At 47.3% G+C, this 10,512-nt stretch overlaps 2 protein-coding genes across 2 annotated transcripts; both read right to left on the minus strand.

Moving 5' to 3' along the window:
• Nucleotides 1–3,032: 3,032 nt before the first annotated feature.
• LOC123105522 (protochlorophyllide-dependent translocon component 52, chloroplastic) lies at nt 3,033–5,594 on the minus strand. Its single transcript, XM_044527603.1, has 7 exons — nt 4,908–5,594; nt 4,621–4,808; nt 4,438–4,536; nt 4,117–4,321; nt 3,812–4,000; nt 3,537–3,724; nt 3,033–3,467 (listed from the first exon to the last, which is right to left on the minus strand). The coding sequence occupies exons 1-7, from the start codon at nt 5,418–5,420 to the stop codon at nt 3,209–3,211; spliced, it is 1,641 nt and encodes a 546-aa protein (XP_044383538.1). The 5' UTR covers nt 5,421–5,594; the 3' UTR covers nt 3,033–3,208.
• Nucleotides 5,595–8,955: 3,361 nt separating this feature from the next.
• Nucleotides 8,956–9,749, minus strand: LOC123108116 (probable histone H2A.5). The gene has a single exon (XM_044529966.1). The coding sequence runs from the start codon at nt 9,636–9,638 to the stop codon at nt 9,177–9,179; it is 462 nt and encodes a 153-aa protein (XP_044385901.1). The 5' UTR covers nt 9,639–9,749; the 3' UTR covers nt 8,956–9,176.
• Nucleotides 9,750–10,512: the final 763 nt, after the last annotated feature.

Genomic DNA, 10,512 nt, shown 5'->3' on the forward strand with positions numbered 1-10,512 from the left:
TGTCACTTGTTACTATAGAAAGTAATACTCTGAGGGGCTTGTTCGGGGTATCTTCACCCCGACCAGTAGAGCAAAGAGTTGCTCCTCAACCTACTGAACCTACTGAAAATGAAAATATCTGCTTTGAAATTCCTTCGGGTATGTTAGAAAAACTGCTAGCTAATCCTTTTACAGGAGATGGAACAAAGCATCCTGATGAGCACCTAATATATGTGGATGAGGTTTGTGGATTATTTAAGCTTGCAGGTGTGTCTGGAGATGTTATTAAGAAGAAGGTATTTCCTTTATCTTTAAAGGGAGATGCATTGACATGGTATAGGCTATGTGATGATACGGGGTCATGGAACTACAAACGATTGAAATTGGAATTTCATCAGAGGTTTTATCCTATGCATCTTGTTCATCGTGATCGCAATTATATATATAGTTTCTGGCCTCGCGAAGGAGAAAGCATCGCTCAAGCTTGGGGGAGGCTTAAATCAATTTATATTCATGCCCCAATCATGAGCTCTCAAAATAAATGATTATTCAAAAAAATTATGCTCGGCTTTCTGATAACAATCGCAGCATGCTCGATACTTCTTGTGCTGGCTCTTTTATGATGAAGACTATTGAATTCAAATGGGATTTATTGGAAAGAATTAAACGCAACTCTGAAGATTGGGACCTACTTGAATCTTCGGAGTGGCACTAAATGTATCTTCGGAGCATCGTTGGGTTGCGTCCTGCTAGTTTGCACATCTTTGCTTTGATCTATTTGTGAGCTGGCATGTTTGCCTACCTGGATATGTATCATGTCTAGATCTGCCTAAAAACTATGTAATAGGGCAGCTTAAAACCTGGCTTTCTTCTGTGGCAACTACTCTCCAGTTGCCGCCGAGCGCTATTAACAGTTTATGTTGGTGGCTTTGCTTTGGCTTTATAAAAAGTTGGGGCGGGGGAAACCCCTTTTGGTTCAAAAAGGGCATTTGTGTGAAAAAGGTAATAAAAAGACAACGAGACGTGAGAAAAAGTCATTTCTATACAACAAAAATGCACTTGTAGCAATGCCATAAGAAACCCGACACCTCGTATATAAAGAAGACACTTATGCCAAAGGGTTTGTGGTTGCCATTATGCGTGCGTAGCTACCATCATGTATAGAAAATCGCCTCTCTAAACAACAAACTCATACATTACAAACTCATTTGAACAAGATCCAAAAGATTCAATCTACTGGTACCAGAAGACACTGTGCCACTATGATACTATGATCTGGTGATCCTAGCCTTGGTCACGGCTAACGTGACTAGGTTACTTCTATTGCAATGACTATCCTATGACTACTGATCTAACACTTCTTCCTCAGGCTCATCTTCATCTGTGATGACGTAATTGACACATTTGTTCGCTCCTCTTGATAAGTCTGGCTTCTCGTAGAAGAACTTTGCATCTGCTTCGGGGTCCTCAGGGTTCTCCTTCGTAGGGACTCTAAAGGGATTAATGTACAAGGGATGAGTACAGGAGGTACTCAACAAGTTCATAGATATCGTGAGGTGGAGATGCACTGTAGCTACTACTGATTCCAAATAGGTCTCGGCAATGATTTTGGAAAATATCTGTAGCATCAAGTTTTACTTAAAACATTTAGTCATCAGACTTCACGGGTTGTTAGAATCTCCGATAGACTCCTTTCACGCCGCGCTCACGGATCTTTCCCAGATCAGGGAGTGACAAGTCACAATTTAATACACTCTGCACAGGTGTGTTATTTTACCCACGGGCGATTAACTTAGCCCTATGCAAGGGTAGCGATCCCATCACACATTCTGGTAGTGTGAGGCGTGCTAAGATCCGAGTCCTTCCACCCTTCTATGTCAACTCTATGTGTTCTTGATTTTGTTACTTATTCTTACCTAGAGGGATTAGATTAACTATAATAAAGGTATATGCTGAGTAAAATATCGGAACACACAGTGAGAATTGTTCAAAGAATTTGCTGTTTTTAGCCATTGAATATCGGAACACACATTCGTTAAGGCTGGGTAGGTCGGCGGCAGCGTGAGGAAGAAAAACGAGATGGTGAAGGTGAACGGAGCACAATCTGTTTTTGGCCATTGAATGAGGATCCAACGGTGCTGAATGAAAGTAACGGATCCAACTCCGCGTTTTTGCACTAATGTACAGCAGCATGAGCTGTGCCTTTCACCTCTTGTGGTGCCTATATCCTGGGCAACTCCACTCTTGAACTTGATTTGCTACAGCTGTTCTCTCCATGTACTGTTCCTTTTGTCTCTGATACTGTACATTTGGTTACTTAATGTTCATTACTTGGCTATGTTGGATTTCCTTTGGAACTTTCTATTTAAGGATATTTGGACCAGTACCAAGTAGTCCTAAGTGCCAGCTCATATAGAAATGCATTTCCCTTTGGAAAATGCAACATTTTAACTATAACACAATTCCTTTTGTTTGTTGTTTGTTTTGTAGGTCTTGATCAAGAAGTAAAGAGGATCAGAAGAAGAAGAAGAACTACTCCAGTTTAGGTTTAGTTCTAGGGGTTACATTTCTTTTCTTCTTTTACTTTTTGATCTATGTAAATCCATTAGTAAAGATTCCTGTTTCTAATTATAATGTATATTCTGTGTGATCACTTTGTAATTGTTTGATCCTCAATAAAATGTATTGTTTCTTTATCCATTTCATTTTGTTATTAACAAACTTGTAATTAAGTTTGTATTTTTTGTTTATTATAATAAAGTTGGAATCTTATTCATTTATTCTTAATTATTTAAATGCACTTCCATTTCATATATGAAATGTACTTATGCACTTAACTCCTTTTTATTTCACCTATTTGAATTGTGATCCAAATACTTAAAAAATGAGCAAAGGTCATGCCCGAATTTAGCAATGCTCTCCTAGGTCTCAGTTGACTAAGACATAGCTGTCTGAGTCAAGTGATACTAGTATATAAGAAGAAGAAAAAAAGAAAGTAAAAAGAATTCTTTTTTACGAATCTCCGTGCAAGATGAAAGGAATATATCATCGACTGAGACATAACGAAGTCTTACTGCGACTTAGCAAAACTGCTAGCATATTTACAACTTTCCTTTATTTGGACAGCATAAGGATGTGAAGGCATACATGAAGGAGCATATATGTATTAAAGCCCTCTCTCGGCACATCTATTTTTCTTTGATTGCATGGCACGGGCCGGAATATGTCTTCACTTGTAAGCATGGATGTAATCATGGAAATAGAAGTTCTTCTGGATGAAGCTCGCCAGCCAGCGGGACGCCCCGAAGCACAGCACGGCCAAGGACACGACGGCGGCTCTCTGCACGACCGACGTCACCAGCGTCCCCTTGGCGACGGCGAGGAACCCGACGACCGCAACCGACGCGAACTGCAGGGCGACCTCCAGCGCCTTCATGGCCTTCAACGCCGCGCTGCAGCTCCTGCACTGCGCCACGTGCGACCAGTACCTGCGGACAACATCAACGCTGTTATGATCGGAATTATCAGGCGTTTCAAGCTCCAGCTTGTCGTGGCACCTCTCCATGAGCTTGTCTTTGGTTGGAGTCACCGGCAGCTGATCGGCTGTGGGGACGGCCCAGCCGACCTGGCTCTTGCAATGCTTTCTGAACCAGTTTCTGAAGGCGATCACCATGTTGTCCGACGACGTGGGCACGTACACGGCTTTGTGCCAGTTTTCGACGCCGGCCGCGGCGAAGTTGCGCTCCTGAAACGAAGGAAGAACAATGGGATCATGTTCAGAATTCAGAAATTCAGAGCAATGTGTCTCTGTTGCTTGAGCTCCATTAATTACCTCGACGTGGAGGAGGTACATGTCCGAGTCAAAGAGGGCGTTCGGGCCCATGTGGTAGTACCACCGCGGTATGACCTTGTCGAGCCAGACGCCGACGTTCCTCGGCAAGGCCCAGATCACCCTGCTCTTCCCCGGCGCCACTGGGATGCACATGAACACCATCATGAACTGGGGCTTCTTCTTCTTCTCCTGCATGCCCAAACCAATCCATGCCATAAACTGATTTGTTCCTCTCTCGGTCTCTCCAGTGTCCAGTGCTGCCAACTTCACTTGCAGACGGGGCTCATCAATCCATGGCTGCATACCTCTTCCGTGGCCTCACTGGGAAGCGGCGAGTCGTCGACGGCGAACGGTGCGACCTCTCTGGGAAGCGGCGAGCCGTAGAAGGTGCACGGCGCGACGTACCGGAAGTAGCCGCGGTTCTCCTGCTGCTCCGTCAGGAACCCGTCCACGTTCGCCTCCTTCGTCTTCATCTTTATCGGCCCACCGCCTTCGATGTCGAACTCAACTGTGAAGAGAACAAGAACAACGATTGAATCAGCATTTGTATTCAGTGTTTCAGTGACACTCTGCAAACTGAATTCGATGTCAGGCATGCATATATAGAGAGAGAGAGAGAGGCTTATCTGCCGAGGTCTTCCTTCTTGCAAAACTTGCCCATCAACCCCTTGTGCGCGTAGGGGACATGGGCAGGGTCCATGAGGTTCTCCACCAGCACATCGTACCTGCAAGGGTATCATCTGAGCTGTGAGATTCTGCAATGGAGGGAGGCGGCCGCATATATCGATCGAGGTTCACAGGACGTGTACCCGTAGGGGAGGTCCCTGACGCCGTAGACGGTGACGAAGGAGGGGTCGTCGATCTCCGGGATGAATGGCGGGCGCTTCCTCTGCAACACGTCCCGGTGCTCCTCGTCGGCCCTCGGGTAGAACCACAGGATGTTGTTCTGCACCACGCTCGGGTACGACGCCACGCACGCCTTGCTGTTCTTGTGCACCTGCGCCGCGCAATTCAGAGAAGAAAACATTTCGGTTTTGGTTTTGGTTTTGTGATCGAACGGAGGAGGAAGAAGGAGAATGGATGGATGGTTACAGACAGGTGGGCCGAGGGCGGGGGCCTGTGGGATGAACTGGCAGGCGCCGCGGCCGTCGAAGCACCAGCCGTGGTAGACGCACTGGAGGCGGCCCTTGTCGTCGATGCGGCCCTCGGAGAGCGGCGCCAGGCGGTGCGGGCAGGCGTCGTCGAACACGCGCCACTCGTCCACGGCGCGGTCGTACCAGGCCACCACGCGGAGGCCCAGCACCGTCTTGCCGTGCGGCGCGCCGGGGTCCAGGTCGCACACGGGGGCCAGCGGGTACCACTGGTCCAGCCAGTCGAACTGCCCCTCCTCCTTCTCCTTCTCCTCGCCATCAATCAGCGACGCTGCCGAGGGCGCCTCCGCCGCCACGGCCGAGACCGGCGAGGGCAGCCGCGCGCGCTGCCGCCACCGTCGCGGGGCCGGTGCCGCCGCTCTGGCGCTGCTGGTGGCCGGGGCGGCGGCGCGGAGCGGGAGCGGGAGCGGGAGGGAAGGGCGCGCGCGGGGGGCGAGGAGGTTGGAGAGGGAATTCATCCTTGTATGTTGTATCCCGCGGGCGGCAGGGAAAGGACCTCTGGTATGGATAGCGGCGCGCCGGAGCCGGAGCCGGGAGAGACTGGCTCGATCGCCGGTGGTACAACTGACTTATGTCGCGAGGTCTCTCTCTCTACCTGCCGCGCACCGTACACGCGCACTGTGTCTCCTCTTCTTTTTCTGACGAGCTTTCAATCATTCATCAAAAAGTGGCGGACGAACTGTTTCATTACATGTAGAGTACAGTAGACTAGTAGGGCAGCGCACAGAGAGTGGACGAAAGGAATAAAAAGGATGTCGCTAATAATTCACTCGCCGGTCCAGATCACACCAAACCTCCTCCAATAATCGTTTGCGGGTATGCAGTATAGAATGTCAGTATATCAAGGCACAGAAGTAGAAAATAATAAATAAACGATAATATCAAAGGTAACCATAAATCCAACAAGTATTTAACCTATCATAATAAGAACTACCAAAGGTAGAGAATGCACGGTATACATGTATTAGCCACCGGTTATCTTTGAGATTCGGATCCGTGCATGCATCTGGTTTTTGTGTTGCTTAGTTAATATCAATTTATGGCCCCTTGTTCTACTCCCTCCGTTTCATATTACACGTCGCTGATTTAGTACAACTTTGTACTAAATCAGTGACGAGTAGTATGGAACGGAGAAAGCATTAATTATGTCGTATCAATCAATCACTATTTCTCCTGACAACTTTCCCTCGTAGTTATTACCTGCAATACCGTTCCTCTCACTCACAAAGTAGAGACTAGTAGTACTGAACAGTAAGTTATTACCTGTATCAGCCACCAGTGTTTTTTTTCATATGATTCTAAAATTTAAATTTATTTTATCTTTTGAAAAGTAAGTTTGATTTATGATACATTTGCAAATTTATGTTCCTTGTGAAGAGAACATTGAAATAAGATCACTATTGAATATATTTTATTTTCACAAATTTTAAAATTCAAATATGAAACATGGAGAGACCTTACGAAACTGTAAAAAACTATTGTATGTACCAAGTTTCATCAAGTTTTTTATAGATCAGTTTTGTATAAGTTTTGTTTAAAATATCTCGTCGGTATAAACACATTTGTCCAAATAGAATATAACACAAACTTTTATTTCAGAAGATATCAAGCATCCAAATCTTTAAATAGAAAGAGAAAATAAAATTTTTAGGATATATAGAGTTGCAAAAGGGGGAGGCATCCAAACAAAAAAACACTATTTAAGAAAGGCTGACACACACAAACTGATCATGTGACAGAAAGGTCAAGAAAAATAAGACGTGCAGAAGGTTAGTACATTGTGATTTCTTTAGGATCCTGAAATAATTAAGCGGCTGATTAATGCACGGTAGTAGAAAATGCACTTTCATCAAAGGTAACCATAAATCCAAAGTAGAAGTGTCTGGCGAACAAATATTTTAACCTATCATAATAAGAACTAGACCAGCAGCGCGCCCTACCGCACGGTGTCGGGTCCAAACCTTGTGGCTAACCGCGTGTGCCAGCTGGGCAAGCTTACCATCTTTAGTTGCACATGATAAATCATAAGTATTTATCCTGATTAAAAACAACAGGAGTTGAGCACAAAGGAGAAGCGTGTAGCCTGATTGAGAGAAGCAAGGCATAAAGCTCAGTGCTATAGAGCAGCAAAGTAGCACAATAGGTGGATACATAATACCCAATCCAACATTTGAGAGGTGCATAAATTACAATAGCCAAGGGGTAGTAGTCTTATGCAGACATACTCCTAGTACATTGCCTGCAATCATCCATCTAGAACACTGGTCCAGGTACTGATTACAAATAATTTATACTCCCTCCGTTCGGAATTACTTGTCTCAGAAATGGATGTATCTAGAACTAAAATACATCTAGATACATCCATTTCTACGACAAGTAATTCCGAACGGAGGAAGTACTAAGGTTACACAGGTGCATACTGCACTAATTCAGAACACTTTCATAAAGGCACCAAAGCTAAGCACGACGCTTAACCAAAGCTCGCTGACAAACCAAAAGGGCATCACTTTATTCTTGTCCCTGAAGCTTCGGTCATTCTCATCGAAGAGGAAGTCTTCATCACCAAAGAAAACTGCACCAGAAGTAGTACATGATGAAATAGAAACCACGACGCCTGTATCTATCAAGACAAGGGGAAAATTTGGCCGACGAACTGTTTCATGCACAGTAAACTCTTTTTTGTGCGAATATCATGTACAGTAGACTAGTAGGGCAGCGCACAGAGAGTGGACGAAAAAATAAAAAGGATGTCGCTAATAATTCACTCGCCGGTACAGATCGCACCAAACCTTCTCCAACAATCGTGTAATTCACTCTCCGTCTAGATCACACTAAACCTCCTCCAACAATTTGTGTAATTCACTCGCCGGTTTAGATCGCACCAAACCTCCTCCAACAATCGTGTTAATTCACTCGCCGGTCCAGATCGCGCCAAACCTCCTACAACTCATTTGCAGGAGTGAGGGCATTTCTAACCGATCCCCTATTCGGTCTAAGGGGGGATAAATTTAGCTCCAGCTCCTGCACTGCGCTACTTGCGAGCAGTACCTGCGGATGGCATCACGAGTCACAACATCAGCGCTGTGATCGGAATTCTCAGGTGTTCCAAGCTCCAGGTTGCCGTGGAGAAGAATGGTGGCTTCTTTTCGCCGTACCTTTCCAGGAGCTTGTGTTTGGTTCATTGGTTGGAGTCGCCGGCAGCTGATCGACTGCGGGGACGGCCCAGCCGACCTGACTCTTGCAGTGCCTTCTGAACCAGTTTATGAAAGAGATCACCATGTTGTCCGACAAAGTGAGCACATACATGGCTTTGTGCCAGTTTTCGTGACCTGCTGAAATGAAGGAAGGAACAACGGGCATGCTGCTTGAGCTCCATATACTGAATCAGGTTCAGAATTCAGAATTCAGAAATTCAGAGCAATGGGTTTGTTGCGCGGAGGAGGTACAGGTCTGAGTCCAAGAGCGCGTTCTGGCCGATGTGGTGGTGCCACAGTGGTATGATCTTGTCAAGCCAGACGCCGACGCTCCTCAGGTGCGCCCAGATCACCCTGCATTTGACACATGAACACCAGCATGAACCGAGGCGGCTTCTTCTTCTGCCCAAACCAAAGCACAAACCGTGAACTTCTGAACAATTCCTGCTTGTGCTTCTCTGAAGTCCTGCGAGTTTCGCTTGCATCGGCAAGAAAGGACTGAATCAGACACTCTCATTCAGTGGCACCGTGAACTGAATTCGACGGGCCGATCATGTCAGAGTCAGACAAGGCAAGGCAAGAGGGGCTTATCTTCCAGGATCTTCCTTCTTGCCAAGCTTGCCCATCAACCCCTTGTTTGTGCGCACCGGCTTCTTCGTCTGAACCTGAACTCATACTACGTGACATGTAAAATACTGGTCAGGGATGCTCCTCTGCTTCTTCAGCTTGCAACTCTGACTCCTGCTAGTTTTTCTAGTAACCACGCCAAGTCAATTTGTCAGATACAGACGATTGGTAATAAATACAACAAGTCATCCGTCCGCACAAATGTAGAACTCCATATAGCACTACAAAATCATGAACAGATTGTCGACAGAGCAGAAATTTACAGCAAGTCAGAGAGATCTCTGACGTTCTTTTTTTCAAAGCAGAGCAGAACATCACTACATCGACACCATTACCCAAACAGCGAACACTAATTCTATTACGAAGTACTCCTACTAGACAGTAAGTAATCGACTAGGCTTTCTTGGGGGACTTGGCGGCCTTCTTGGGCGACTTGGGCTCCTTGTCGGCCGCCTTCTTGGGGAGCAGCACGGGGTTGATGTTGGGCAGCACGCCGCCGTGGGCGATGGTGACGCCGGCGAGCAGCCTGCCGAGCTCCTGGTCGTTCCGGATGGCGAGCAGCAGGTGGCGCGGGATGATGCGGGACTTCTTGTTGTCCTTGGCGGCGTTCCCGGCGAGCTCCAGCAGCTCGGCGGCGAGGTACTCGAGGACGGAGGCGAGGTAGACGGGGGCGCCCATGCCGACGCGCTGCGCGTAGCGGCCCTTCTTGAGGAACCGCCCGATGCGGCCGACGGGGAACTGCAACCCGGCCTTGACGGACCGCGCCACCGCCTGCTTCCTGGGCCCGCCGCCGAGCTTGCGCCCCACCACGTACTTCTTCGCCTTCGCGACGGCGCCGGCGGCTGAGGCTTCCATGGCGGCTGGCGGGGTGGAGGCGCGGAGAGATTTGGCGATGGGCGATGGGGAATTGGGATTTGAGGAGGCGGGAGCGCGCTGTGTTGGCGGGAGTGGGTTGTGTTGGTGATGCCTGGAAGACGAGTTTGGGCGGAGTATTTAAACGGCGCGGGAAGGGGTGGCGTGGGCCCGTCGATCCGCGCGCACGGGCAATGGACGGTCGGATCGGTGCCGAATGGACGGCTGCGATGCGAAAATTACACTGCGCCCTTCCCATCATTCAATTAATACTTTTTTTGTCAACGGAAGGACCAAAGAAATCGGATCAGCTCTCAACGACTTCAATTTTATTGCAATTGAACAGCCTCCGGGCCGAAGCTCAAATAATATGCAGCTAGCAATCCAGAAATCTTCTTGTCAAAAAAAAAAGCAATCCGGAAATCTGTTCCTCAAAAAAAAAAATCCAGAAATCTGGAGCTGTGATCCCTCCTAATCCTTCAGCAAAGCAGGATCCGAAAAGAGTTAAATTGGGTCTGCAAAACAATAATGAAAAAAAACACGTCAACATCGGCGGGTTCCTTTGAGGAACTCCGCCGGGACAAATGAATCTTATAGGCTGGGGGGGGGGGGGGGGGGGGGGGGGGGGGTTCACGAGATTGCGACCATGGCTCAGTCGCATCCCCCACAATGGTGTTCCTTTGTGAAACTAGACAAAAGGCAGTGAAGATGAGATGAATTCGATCTCGTCTCGGTTTGAAGGGTTTTGAAGGAGTTGACATTGATGGTTTGAGTAGAGGACTTGCATTGTTCTGGCATGAAGTGTGTGTAGTAGAGGTTCTGGACAGAGATGATAGATATATTAATGCATTGGTCAAGGTACGTGTTGATGCAACAC

The sequence above is a fragment of the Triticum aestivum genome, chromosome 5A (genome assembly GCF_018294505.1).
Source record: "Triticum aestivum cultivar Chinese Spring chromosome 5A, IWGSC CS RefSeq v2.1, whole genome shotgun sequence".
Lineage (NCBI taxonomy): Eukaryota > Viridiplantae > Streptophyta > Magnoliopsida > Poales > Poaceae > Triticum > Triticum aestivum.